The sequence below is a fragment of the Glycine max genome, chromosome 13 (genome assembly GCF_000004515.6).
Source record: "Glycine max cultivar Williams 82 chromosome 13, Glycine_max_v4.0, whole genome shotgun sequence".
NCBI classification, from domain to species: Eukaryota; Viridiplantae; Streptophyta; class Magnoliopsida; order Fabales; family Fabaceae; genus Glycine; species Glycine max.
Genome location: NC_038249.2, coordinates 44,693,779 through 44,708,560, shown reverse-complemented (window position 1 = coordinate 44,708,560; position 14,782 = coordinate 44,693,779). Strand labels below are relative to the sequence as shown.

Genomic DNA, 14,782 nt, shown 5'->3' with positions numbered 1-14,782 from the left:
ACTTTAAATGCTAACGTAGTAAATAATCGAGAAATTTACCGTAATGATTTATATTTTTTTATCATTATTTTATAATAATGATTAAAACTTAATTTATTTTTTATTTTTAAATTTATCTCCTAAAAATTAAAATGGATGGTAGACTTTTGGTCCAAAACTGCATAAAATAAACCGAACTCCAATAAGGCTATTGCTATTTACATTCCCCTCTATACTAGTGTACTCCCCCGGCCCTTTTCATTTTTTATCCCCAAACTGCCCGCCAAAATTAAATTATGTGCATCTAACCTTTAAAAGACACTGATCAAAGCAAAAATTTTAAAACTCAAGGAATCAAATTGAAAAAATATATAAATAAAAGCAAAATTATACTTTTTTAAGAAAACTTAATTATACTTTATCATTATAAAATTATTTTTTTCATTTTGATTTTTCTTCTTTTTTACATTTTTATTTTATCTTACAAATAAATCATTGTTGTTGTGAAGAAAGAAGATCAGCGATTTGAAAAAATAAGTGAGTAACTGTGCTTAGACAAACTAAAACAAATAGGTTGTAATGTCAAATTAATTTTAATAAAAATGTATATTTATTATTATTCTTTTTAAGTTTAAAATTATGTTTTTTAAATAATAAAAATATTACCCACATTGTTCTTATCGAGTTTGACAGAACTTTGTAACAAAAATTCTTCTCCTTATACTCCGCCCAGTACGATTGTGAGGGTGTACTTGTGAAGACACTTCGACGTTCAAGTTAGTAGATATAGAGGTAAGAGCACATATCCTAAGGAGGTTATATTAGAGTTAGTTTACTTGAACCTTGATAATTCATTTTCTAGAGGTGAAATTGAATGATATATATGATCTCAATTTCCCTCTCAAGATAATGTAAATAGAAAAAATATGATTTTATCTTATCGTTCATCTAATAATAGATAATATTAGATTTTAGGAGATATCTTTATCTTTCTGGTAGATAATGTAAATAGGAAAATATTTGATTTCATCTTATATTTCCTCTAATAATAGATAATATATGTTTTAGGAGATATCTCCATCTTTCTAGTAAAAGATAGAGTTTTCTTCTTACCTTAATTATATCTGTCAAATTTTATGTATCTCGAGTAAGCTACTCGGTTGGCCATAGAGTATGGAGGCTTGTTGAGTCCACATAGTACGTACATCTGACTATGAGAACTTTGTAGAAAAATTTAAGTCCTCTACTCTCATGTCGCTATCAACCAGTCGAATTTGAGTAATACACATATTGATCTTATAATAGTCAAGTCTAAGAGGGATCCTAATTTCTTATGAGCCAAGTATTACCTTAATTTTAAAGGGAAATGAACGAGATAGTTATCTTCTATCAAATTCATTTGATTGAATATTTGAAGAGACATGTTATCAACGTTACTTTTTAAGTTTTAAATTATATTTTTTAAATAATAAAAATATTACCCACGCATAATTTGTTTGTGCATCACACGTGATGTGTGTACTAGTTTTTTTTATAAAAAAAATCTCACTTTTTGTTAAACAAAACTTTGATTCTGATTATAGTTATTTTATATAAGCGTGCACTCTCATTTAACTTCAAAATTATATTAAAAAAAATATTTTATTTTATTTTCTTAAATAAATATTTGTTGAAAAAAATTGAGTCCTATTGGTGCAAAATATCACTGAATTTAATAAATAGTTATAAGTAGACTTATTCCCTTAAAATGAATCTCCTTAATGCTAAAGGAGTTAATTCCACAGCAAATATCTTGACCTTGACAACCTTTACAGATTCTTTTGTTGGTAGATAATCTTTTTTTTTGACAAAAATATAATGTACATTTTTTGGTCAGTAGTTAATCTAGATTTAAGTAATCATTGATTGGCTTATCGATTTATATATGTAGCTCGTGCATGGCATAAAATAAGCCAAAATACCTAACAAACTTATTAATAGAATAAGTTGTGCATGAAGACTAATTAACGAACGAGTGTGACGACGTACGAACGGCATTTTTAAATTGAGAATTGTAGTTAACGAAGCTTTCACATATAGAAGTGGGTACAGTTTCAATTCTTCCAAAAAGTTGCCAAAAGCTGGTTCACCTACTTGATTAAGAAGCTGTGACCATTCATGCATGATGATTGTACAGATGGTTGACCATGATTATATATAATCCTTCTCAATCCGTGAATGAATTCAACTCAGCAATTGATAATGACATTCAACTCAGCAATTGATAATGACCAGTCATTATTGGTAAGTGGTAACACGAACCATATATATATATACACACATGTTGAGCAAAAGGGCTAACCACTGGCAATTTACAAGTCATATTAGAAAAGGCAATGCCACGATGTTGGTGCTAAGATTCTGGACATAAATTAGAATTTAGTTAGAACTGCATGTATGTTATGCTTCTCCCCAAGCAAATCAATATCATGCGTATAGGAATGGTTATTTAGCTAGGTTTCCATCAGATAAGGACAAGCATATAACACTAATAAACAAGATTTCATGCAAAGCAAATTGTTGCACCTTCCAGGACCAAATAAATGCCCTAGTTTAGTTGAACAAAACGTCAAACCGATTGGCCTCTGTTATTATAAATTTTTTAAAGGGAAAGGATATCAAGAGTTTTTTTTTCTTCTTTATTTTTTCTTTTATGTATCATTTATAATACATCATGCATGAAAAAGTAACAATTTTCCTTTCTCTATTTTTTTTAAGAAATTCAAACCTGACTGGTTCGGGTGAAGATAAGACAATAATACTAAACTCGTGAGTATTTTAATGTTTAAGTGAAATATAAAAAAATATAAATTATATAAGAGTTTTTCATAATTAATTGAAATAAAATATAAATTTATATATTAAAATATTTAAAAGTAAAGTCATGTATGATTAAACTTAAAAGAATAAAGTTAAAAATGACTTGTTATTTTTCGAAGAACAATAAACTAAATTTTTTAATTACTTTTTGAAAGAGTGAAATATTATTCATATAAAAGAATAAATTACTAAATTTCAACTGCACTTAAGCAATTAATTTTGTATTTGAAAAGTAAAGCCAATCTTAAATAAGTTATATTATTTTGCATTAATTTTTTGAATTAGAGAATATTTATAATAATGTGTGTGACGAGTTTATTTTGGTAGCTTCTTACTTATTTTTATAAATTATTTTTTAACTAGCTTATAATTTATAAACTTCTAGTTGCTGTTGTTTTTTGTTTTTTGTTATCTCTCTAACATACTTGAAATTATTTTTTTACTTTAATTTTTATTTTATATTTATATCATTTTACATTATTAACTAATTTTAAAAAAAAAACAGCAAAATTTCATTGACAGATAGCTAGGCACACAAGACGTGTTCCCAGCCTAAAACACAGCACAAGATACGTCAGTATTTAGTAATTCTATTAGAAGTTATCCCGGGCTAAGAAACTATATATAACATAAGATTTTTCACACACAATTCTTAAGCCTGGTATGAGGAAAAGACTATACCCCAGCCATATAATAATCCTCATCACCCTCACAACACCAGAAACACAACAAAACAATTAAAAATAATGTGTCAATTACATACCAATCACAGTAGAATCTTTTTCATTCTCAAAATGTACGTGCGATTAATACCTTTACAATATTGGAGAAAAATGTTAACAAAAGAACTATTTTTCATGATCTATATAAAAAATAAATAAAAATTGTGTGCACCATTAATTTATGACAGAGAGATTTTATATTATTGTTCATGATCTGCCAAAATATTGGTACAACAGAAACAGAAGTAAGAAGTCCCTACAATATTATTAAATAAATCAGTAGGTGCGTAGACTGTTGTTGGATTGTGTTTTTAATCCCAATGAATGATACAAATCAGGACTTGTTTTCGTGTGCGAAGTTTAGGACACGGGTCATCATTTTGCAGAGATTAGGTCAACTATTCAGACGATATGATGTATAAAATAGCAAAATGTACAACAAGAAGGGTACAATATCTTGTGCCGTCTATAACCACTTGCATCAGGAAAATGAGTTAAGCCAAGAAGATACCCACTCAATCTTGTGGGCATGTGGCACCCCACTTTCATCAAATTAACTTCAAATAGGCTGGTATGAATTCAGATTGATGTAAAAATTTGATGTTCTTTTATTACATGAGAACTTAATCTAATTTTGATTATTTATATTAAATTTTTAAAAGCTTCATAATAATAACATCATAAATTGGAAGTATAAGTGTCAAAATATTATAGTGTCACCTTAACAATTTAACATACATTTTCTAATAACATGTATTTTTTATTAGAAATGATTTTATTTAAGTTGAATAAAATTATTATGGATAATAAAAAAATTAAATATTTAATATAAATATATACTTAGTCAATAGAAAAATCAAAATTACGAATTAAGTAATATACAGAAATCAAATTTATATTTTAATAAAAAAATTTAATATTTAAAATACAAAAAAGACCTTAGGACGAATGACGATCTCTTATTGAAACATGTCTTCATACCCCTTAAGCAACTTATAGGTTCAAATTGTGCATTATCATTTACAATATAAGAATAGATGAAAGAATATAATTAATATTTAAATAAAATTAAAAGCTAGACTAAACTTAAATAAATAAATAAAATTTAATTTCTATGTATGATGGTGTAAAATAATTTTATATCGTCATTTAATTATAAATCATCGTTTAAACTACTTTAAGATAATTAGTTTAGAAATCAACAAACTTATCATATATGATAAATTGTTATTAGATAATTGTGTAAACAATTTTATACGGTCAGTACATAAATTTTCTTCTCAAATAAAAAAACACTTATTATTTGTTTATTTTTCTTTCTCCGATTTCCTTTTTTCTTACTTCTAATTAGAGAACAAGCCTTTAACTTTTAATTCTTGGTAATTGCAATCAAGGTTGACTCAAATGTAAAGTAATTAAAGTTTAGGATTTAGGCCCCATAACAAAAAAAAGTTGTTATTAGTTTCTTAAAGTTAAAAAGTCACATATATCAACAACAAAATCTCATATATAGCTCTTTTTAAAATAAATAAGTCTCTCTCAAACTTCACTTTAGACCTTTTATACTATTGGACCGGCTGTCATGGCAATTGTTGTTAGATTATTGGTAATTGCAATTTTCTTGCTTAAATTTTGTGAGTCCTTAAGGATGTGTTTATCATTGGATATTATTTTATTGGAAAGTTTAAAAAATTGGACATTTTTTTATGCCCAACAATCATGAATGTTAGGAATTATGATTTTTATAAATGATTAAAATATGTTTAGTTGATCACAAATATTCTAAGAATATTTAGATTTAAATATATTTTAATCACTTAAATGTGAGTCTTTTTTTTTAGTCCTCCAAATTTAAAGTTACTTTTTTTAGTCCTTCGAATCCTCAAAATACTTTTTTTAGTCTTTCTACAAAGTGAGTCAAACAGAAAATAAAAAATTTACAATTTTTGACATTTTTTATTGCTCGAAATTGATTTTTTATTTTATATTTTAAAGTATAATTTTCTCGTGAATTGAAACTATCATAATCAAGCCAAGAAAACAAAAATAAAGTAGTTTTAAAGCAGTTAATGGGTTTTTAATTTTTTTATCAACTTGATTATGACAGATTTTAATTGCAATAAGCATACTTTAAAATAGAAAATAAAAAAATCAAATTTTAGTGGTTAAAAGTTATCATCAATTACGAATCTCGTAATTCATGTTTGGCTCGCATTATGGGAAGAACTAAAAAAAAAAACATTTTGTGGATTTCATTAAACAAAGCAATTTTGTATTTGGAAAACTAAAAAGAGCATTTTGAGAATTTCAAAAATTGAAAAAAAATTGAATTTGGAGAACTAAAAATATACTCAAACTTGAATGACTAAACAATATTTAAGCCAAATACTTATATGTTTCTTGGGAATAAAAAAATTTCACATTTAGTTTTACTATAACTTTTTCAAAAACTTTAATTATTTATCATATTAAATAATCTAATATCAAAGAGTAACATAATATTTTTATCACAATATAACTTTTTCTCAACTCGAAAAAGTTAGATTCTTCACACCACCCCACACAAGAACAATTTTGTGAGAAACATAGATAAATTAAACATTCTCAACTTTGGATTCTTGGAAAAGTAAAAATATTCTTTGTACCAAACACCCAAAAATACTTTGATTGTGTTTGTTCTAGTTTTAATTTTTTAAATTAATATGGTATTACATTATAAATTATTGTTTTCTTTTTTCTTTTATAAAAACATTAAAAAATACATTTTATGTCTATTTTTTTCCATTAGGGATCTACTTCAGGAAAAAGCTATTTGCGTTTCTAACTAAATTAATTTCAAGTGCCAAGAAGTGAACAAACAAGGTGTACAACAGGACATATTGGTGCTTTTGAAGGGTGTTATGGACGTCTAATGTGAAAAGAACCTCCAGAGAAGAGAAGCGGCGGCCATTGTAGTGTTTGTAGAAGGTGTTTCATTCCTCCTAAACCAATATTTATCTTTCAAACCAAAAACTTAACATTAACACTTTTCACTTTCTTCATCTAATTCCCAACTGCTTTTTTTACTCTATTATTTACCTTTACAACACTTTAATTTCAATGTCAGCAAAAAAAATTGCCTTCGTGCTTACTGCTTAGTATATATATTTTGTTTTTCTCGTTTCCTCCAATAGGACAACTTGACAACTTGAGCTTGCGCTGTAAGGATACCAATTTGAATATGTACCTTGAGATTTGAGAAGGATTAAAACAAGGGTTTACATTATGTTTGCCTTGAGAAATGACAACCACTCTCTCCTACACTCTTTATAACGTTTTTTTTTAGTTTATTAAAAATCATCAATTTTAGTAAATCTCATTTCTTATTTTATTTAATGATCATCTCTCATTTAAAAGTGAGACCAACCAAATTTAATAATTTTTAATAAATGATAGCTAAATCATAAAAAAAAAAAAAAAGTGTTAAAAGAGTGTAGCTGGTATTTCTTTCTATTTCACTTGGATAATTTAAGACATCTGGCATGAGGATATTTCGGCGCTGCAAAACAATTTTAATTAATGATGTCTCATTGTTTGATCACACCTCTAAGCAAAGGGTTACATTCATATATCATATATGCATAGTAGTAGACACTCGTGACAAAATACATGACGCAGAAGGAAGCCAAATTAGGGAGATTTTCTCAGCTTTGGCAGTCATAGTGATCTCCAGGATAAAAACCAGAATCCAAAGTTCTATGGCGAGTTGGTCTCGAGATCACACTGTAGCAGCACCAGCATGAACGTTAGATTCAACTGACTTCAGTATCTCTTCACCTAACTGTTTGCATCCTACCAGCTTCTGCATCAATACACAATCCAAACATCAAGTTTACTCAGCAAAATAATTCCAATAATTAATCAAAGAGAAAATAATATGAAGTGTGATTAAAAAAGGACCGAAGTCTTTTCAACATTAATGAAAGATATACTTACTGTTCCTGCAGAATATATGTCACCAGTTCGAAATCCCCTGTTCAAAGTGTCCACCACTGCATTCTCTATTCTTTTAGCTGCCTTTTCTTCTCCTAGGCCATACCTCAAAAGCATAGCAGCACTAAGAACAGTAGCAAATGGATTTGCCTTGTCCTGTGCATAAATAATTGTGCTGTTGTTAAGCATGCCGGCAGTCAAAGCAAATGAAAAAAACGGAAATAAAAGACACCAACCTGTCCGGCAATATCAGGTGCAGAACCGTGTATGGGTTCAAAAAGTCCAGGTCCCTGATCCAATAAAAATCCAAAACTCAGTGAAATCAATGAAGTTATTTGCCACATAACATAGCACAAATTGCAAAATAAAATTGAGGAACATGCTCATAATTTATATCATAATTGATTGTGTATATTTTTTTCATACCGAAGCCCCAAGGCTAGCAGAAGGAAGCATCCCAATACTTCCAGTGACCATTGAAGCCTCATCTGATAATATATCGCCAAAAATGTTGTTTGTCACCATGGTGTCAAACTGAAATTTCAGAGTTAGATATTGTAGCACTTGCATTTTAACCATCAAAAGATTTTTTGTTTGTGAATATAAATTTGCATAGCCATAAGTAAAATGAAAGATAAATTACACTAAATTATTCCATGAGCAAACCTGTTTTGGATTGCGAATTAGTTGCATTGAAGCATTATCAACATACATATGTGAGAGCTCAACATCAGGATATTCTTGCGCTATTGCCAAAAATCTCTTTCTCCATAACATTGATGCCTGGAGAACTCAAATATAGTAAGTATAGGAACTGGACCTAAATACGCCACTAGTATCTTCTTGTTCATTCCCCCAAGTATCCAAAGCATGCACAAATTTTAAATATTCAGTGAGTGAGGAAATTCCATATATAGGTCATTAACTATTTACAAATATAGGTCAATAGAACATTGCATTTTTTGGAGAAATATAAAAATGTTAACAGAAAGAGTGTGGCCATGTTTTATACTGAAGTTGTCTTGAAAGATATCTGGAACACCTAATCTAAGCAGAATCTTAAATAAGACAAAACAACTGAGAGGCATTTTCTTTGCAGCATGATTGAATCTTCCAATTTCCAGTTTAAGCAATTTGAGGCATGCAACTAGATTCTAGAGTTAGAAAATGTAAGTATAGAATAGCACTAGTTTTCTCATTATATCAAACAAGGCCATATTCAATTGGAACTTGGAAGGCATCTGCCATTAACTCTTTTTTTTTGTGTACACATCATACAAAAACATCACAGTATCCCTGAATAAGTTTCATGAGGTAATCCAGCAATACATACCTCTAGTACATTGGCTTTGTCAACAGAACAAAGTTTCCCACAACGCTTCTGAGCAACCTTAAATGCAAAATGAGCTATGCGATCTATCTGTTATACCAATTATTATTGATCACACAGTCATAGATCCAGAGATAATACAGAAATTTGTTAAAGAAACAGCTCCAGAAGAAAACTAAAAGTCCCTTTAAAGGGAAAGAAAAAGGTGAAATCTGCATCTGCATATAGTACATTCCTAGTGAGTTTGGATAACAAGTGACAATAGATTCTAGTTCTAGTCCACAAAATCATGGTGACACCATGCAAAAGCTCAAGCTAGTATTTGTTGCTTCAGTTTAACACATGATTTTTTAATCAATTATGCTAAAAATGAATTTAAAGTTTAAACAAAACACACTATACATCCTTCCTTGTAGACAATGTGTTACGACCCTAGAATAGAAATGGGTAAAAGAAACAGATTTTATTGAATTACAGAACAAAGGAGAGAGATCTCTCGTCTAAATATTTCCTCTTCATAGAGGATGCCTCCTTTCACAAAGAGCAAAAGCACAAATGAATGAATCCCCTTCCTCTATTTTTTACCTCACTCCTTGACTAACTAACTAATATCCTAACTGTCTTAACTAACTTCCTCTTCCATCTCACCTAACTCCTAACACAATTTTACCTGTTTTAATTAAAGATCTTAAAGATACCCCGGCTTTGGCTTTTAGTCAAATTAGAGATATTTTTCAATTTCCATCATAACTGGCCATCATTTAATCAATATCAAATCATTTGGAATGATTGTACAACAAGAAACTCCGCTCAAATCCTTCACACGAGTTCTCTTTCATGGAAATATACAAGTGGATGCTTCAAAGCCTTCATCAACCTTCATTGATCTGTTGTAATTCATATATATTTTATAGCTCATGTGTAATAGAATCATCTTATAATAGTAAGATACCTCATGTGTAGCATAAATCTCAGTATTAAAGCCAATCTCTTCACCATTTTCATTGGTGCCAAAGCCCCTGGGTTCTCCAAAATAGATACCTAAATAATAACAGAGCAGCAGCCACAAGACTAAGTCCAGTTAAAGAAAAATAGATGAAGAAATCACATTTCAAAATTTAAATATTATATAGGAACACGAAAGCAGAATCAGAACACCACAGACCTCCAGTGAGTTCCCTTATAAGCATGATATCGACCCCTTCAGCAACCTCTCTCTTCAAAGTTGAAGCATCCACTAACTACCGAAGAATATAACACAAATTAAAATTACTTTGCACACTGTTACCATATCATAAAATACATCCCTAAGATTTTCCTGATCTGTCCGTCTTCCGTTCCAAGGGACAACAAGCAAAGCAGGGATATGTAATTTTTTCTAATAAATTTCAACCAATTAATTGTTCGAGAATGTGTTTATCCTTGACCTTAACTGTATTGAATGAGAAAATGCAGTATGAAGAAAATATTTTTACCGGAGAGTATACGGTAGCTGGTCTAAGATTTGCAAATACTCCAAGCTCTTTACGTATCTGAAGCAAGCCAGTCTCAGGCTTGAGATGTTTCTCGTTCTTATCCCATTTATAACCTCCAACAGCACCAAGCAAAACGGCATGAGATTGCTTAGCGGCAGAAAGGGTATCATCGGGTAAAGGGACTCCGGTGGCATCCAATGCAGCTCCACCCATAAGAACCTCTTGGAACTCGAATTTGATCCCTTCGAGAGAACCCACGAGGACAAGAACGTCTTTGGCCACAGAGATGATTTCGGGGCCGATACCATCGCCGGGAATGAGAGTGATGCTGTAGGAAGAAGGGGGCGAAGCGCAACACCTCAGACTCAGAGGGGGAGTTGACCTTCGCAAAGGGAAGGACCGAAAGGGTCTCGCTAGTTTGCATTGGAACAGTTGCAGAGAAGCCGCCATTTCTTCTTCTGCTTCAATGAGAACAACTGTGACTCACTCAGCTCAACTTCTATCTTTCTTTCCCTCTAGTATTTAGGTAAGGTTATATTTAACCTAGTTTCGGATTATTAACTCTCACAATTTTACAGTTTCATTTGTTATATATATATATTAAAGAGAGAAAATATATCAAGGTTAGAATGAAGACGCAGACGCATTGAGTGAGAGAGAGAAGAGGACCGGAAAGATGCGTCGTGGGTTGATTTCCATTTCACGTTCAAGTCTCCTTCGACCCTTTCAATGGCATCTATCCACAGCCACAGCCACAACCACACCTCCTCCCGATGACGCCACCGTTCGGCAAACGCTCCTCTCCTTCAACAATGACTGGAAGCGCGCCCTCGAGTTCTTCAACTGGGTAGAAGAGTCCCACTCCCAGTTCCATCACTCCACCGACACCTTCAACCTCATGCTCGACATTCTCGGTAAGTTCTTCGAGTTCAAGCTCTGCTGGGACCTCATTCGCCGCATGAACGCCCACCCCTCCTCTCCCCCCAACCACGCCACCTTCCGCCTCATGTTCAAGCGCTACGTCTCCGCCCACTCCGTCAACGACGCCATCGACACCTTCAATCGCCTCGGTGAATTCAACCTCAAGGACCACACCTCCTTCTCCAACCTCCTCGACGCCCTCTGCGAGTACAAACACGTCCTCGAGGCTCAGGACTTGCTCTTCGGAAACGACAACCGCGTGACCCTCAGCGTCGACCCAATCGGCAACACCAAGATCCACAACATGGTTCTCCGCGGCTGGTTCAAATTGGGGTGGTGGAGCAAGTGCAACGAGTTCTGGGAGGAAATGGACAAAAAAGGGGTTCACAAGGACTTGCACTCTTATTCAATTTACATGGATATTCTCTGCAAAGGTGGGAAACCTTGGAAGGCTGTGAAATTGTTCAAGGAGATTAAAAAAAAAGGTTTCAAATTAGATGTTGTGGTTTATAACATTGTCATTCGAGCCATTGGTCTATCCCATGGAGTTGATTTTTCAATTAGGGTTTTCCGTGAAATGAAGGAGTTGGGTATCAAACCCACTGTTGTCACTTACAACACCTTGATTAGGCTTCTGTGTGATTGCTATAGACACAAGGAGGCACTTGCATTACTCCGAACCATCATGCCCAGCGATGGCTGCCACCCCACTGCCGTTTCTTACCATTGTTTTTTTGCCTCCATGGAGAAGCCTAAACAGATACTTGCTATGTTTGATGAGATGGTGGAGAGTGGGGTTAGGCCCACCATGGACACCTATGTCATGCTCCTCAACAAGTTTGGGAGGTGGGGGTTTCTTCGCCCGGTTTTTATGGTGTGGAATAAGATGAAGCAACTTGGGTGTAGTCCTGATGCTGCGGCTTACAATGCCTTGATAGATGCTCTTGTGGACAAGGCCCTCATAGATATGGCTAGGAAGTATGATGAGGAGATGTTAGCCAAAGGACTTTCACCTAAACCAAGGAAAGAGTTGGGGACAAAGCTGTTGGCTGCTGATGAATCTCAAAATACCATACAGACACAACACTACTAGTCTAGATCTAGATATTGTACAACTTAAGTGGCTTATAGTCTGTGAGAAATCTTTTGCATGTAGATAACATTACTTATCCTTATCTTATATCCATCAATTTTGAAATAATCACTCTTTGAATCCTAACACACTGTTCTCTCCCTTCCGCCGCCCTTCTTTTTTTTTCTTGTTTTGTTTGCTTTTTTGTTCTTTCTGCTTCCTTTGTTCAGTTTACAAACATATTTGATTCCATTAGCAGATCAACATAGTATTGCTATTAAAGTTTCGAACCATCACACCAGCAATAATTATATGATCATTCTGATAGCAGTTGTCACCTCTGTATTTGCTATTGGGAAACTATCTTCACCTTCACATTTCAAGACACGGTGATAATTCTCAACCTCAAACTCAGTCCATTTCTTCTCCATGGAGCTTTTGTTCTTGTTTTGTGGACCTTGTTTTTCTAATGCTGTGCCGATTTGAACAGGTTGGGAAAGTGTCTATGGTCAAACTGTAGTACAACTATTAACTATTAAGAGTCAACTAGAGAAAACAGCAAACAAAACTTGGGGATGCTGTGTGCCTAAGTTCTAATTGGACAAAACTTTCTAAACCAATGCTTATTATTGGATTGAGAGCTTATCATTAGGCCAAGCAACCCTTTTTACTTATTGTGGCAAATCCCAAACCCTGCATCTATAATGTGCAATGGCCTATGGGTAGGTCCGATGAGGGACTTCATTCACGGTCCGTTCGTTTGAGGGAAAAGAGAAATAATATGTGATCTATGCTTTTATATTCAGACTTCAATAGTTTTTTTATATCTCAAATTTGAGATGCTTTTGGTTTTGGTCTCCCAAAATAAAATTTGCATTTTTTAATATCTCAAATTTAAAAAATGATATTTTAGTCGCATTGGCATGATGACAATAATTAAGATTGTGATGTGACCGTCTATTTCATGATTTGTGGTTGTTTTTAGCACCATAATTTGATTTTGGAATTTAAATTTTAAATATAATTTCTTCTGATTTTAAATTGCCAAAATATATTAAAGCAAAAAAAAAAACACGACACCCAAAATGGTTTTTGTAACAATTTAGAAAACCAAGTTGCAAAGACGAATAGGCTCTTGGGAAACAGTCTCATATGGTGGATATCAAGGAATCAGCAAAAAACAGTACCAAAGAGGGACTTAGCGGCAAAGAGGCGATTAGACAAGGAAATATGGAATTTTGTTTACTGCATTTTCTCTTAAGCAGTGCAAGATGTCACTGCAGCAAACGTATGCAGGTTCCGAATCTTCGAAGACTGTTACCTTTTCCTATCTCGATGACGAGGTCAGGTTATCCCATGACTTTCTTATGAGTCAACCGTGGCATTTAGGTTTCCTATCTACAATTCATTAAACACTAGAAAAACATTGGAGTATTCACTTGCATTGGTTGGTTCTTGTTTTTGGGAATAAGCACAATCAAAGTTTTATTAAAGACAAAGGATCTCCCTAGCCATTTAAAATGGACAACGTTAATATGATAATATCCTCTCCAAGGACACTTCAGAATTTCTAATAGATGGTTGGAGAACCATCCACTATTGGGACATTTGGTGGGTAGCATCTGGAACAAAAAAAATTCGACCTGTTTAAACACTAAACTCCAACTTCAAATTTTTTGAAGAGTTGGTTTTAATCCGTCATCAACTATTTTGCAACCTCATCTACATTTGATATCTACTTTAGCTCTTGCATACGTTTAAAGTTTGTGCCCTTCTTTTATTTTCTTTTTTTACTCATCAAATTTTGATAAGCCTCAAAGCTTTAGGCTAACACCTATTTCAGAAATATTGGATTGGATGGCTTGGCAAATTTCCCTCAGGGTTCCATTTAGAAAGTATTTATTAAAGAGGGTCTCTTTTTAAACTATTTACAAAAGGGATTCGTTTTTACAAGAAAGTGGTAGGAGCTACTGACAATATAGGCTTTTCCTGCATGCTGTCATTCTCATTGACGAATCTGGTGACGTGGAGAGCAGTTTGCAGAGGCAGCAGCCAATATATATATCACTATTACTAATTGCGAAAATAGCTTGCCGCGTTTCACTTCTAGTACTTGCGATATATAGCTTTTTTTGAGCATAAATAGTTTTTAGGTATTTTGTTATTAATATTATAAAAAAATTATTTGTATTAATAGGTATTCTTAGCTTAGGTTAGTTAGTATGAAAATATTATCACGTAAATATTTTTAAGGCAGAAAAAATATCAACAAAGGCTTATAAATAATTAATCGTAATAAAATCATTACGATTAATTATTTATAAGCCTTTGTTAATGTTTTTTCTGCCTTAAAAATATTTACATGATTCCCTTCCAGTTTTAGAAGTCAAGAAATTATCCAAAAATTATTTAATTGGAGTAATAATTGTTAATGTCTATTTTAAGTTTAATA

General features: G+C 32.3%; 2 protein-coding genes across 2 annotated transcripts; one reads left to right on the top strand and one right to left on the bottom strand.

The window, feature by feature from the left end:
- Nucleotides 1-7,094: 7,094 nt before the first annotated feature.
- LOC100793433 (3-isopropylmalate dehydrogenase, chloroplastic-like) lies at nt 7,095-10,903 on the bottom strand. The gene is given in 9 exon segments (NM_001255307.2): nt 7,095-7,401; nt 7,536-7,688; nt 7,769-7,822; nt 7,959-8,066; nt 8,199-8,315; nt 8,866-8,952; nt 9,815-9,903; nt 10,028-10,103; nt 10,338-10,903. Coding segments are annotated over 9 exon segments (1,218 nt in total). The 5' UTR covers nt 10,788-10,903; the 3' UTR covers nt 7,095-7,317.
- Nucleotides 10,904-11,013: 110 nt separating this feature from the next.
- Nucleotides 11,014-12,477, top strand: LOC100807218 (pentatricopeptide repeat-containing protein At1g80550, mitochondrial). Its single transcript, XM_003542076.5, has one exon. The coding sequence runs from the start codon at nt 11,014-11,016 to the stop codon at nt 12,349-12,351; it is 1,338 nt and encodes a 445-aa protein (XP_003542124.1). The 3' UTR covers nt 12,352-12,477.
- Nucleotides 12,478-14,782: the final 2,305 nt, after the last annotated feature.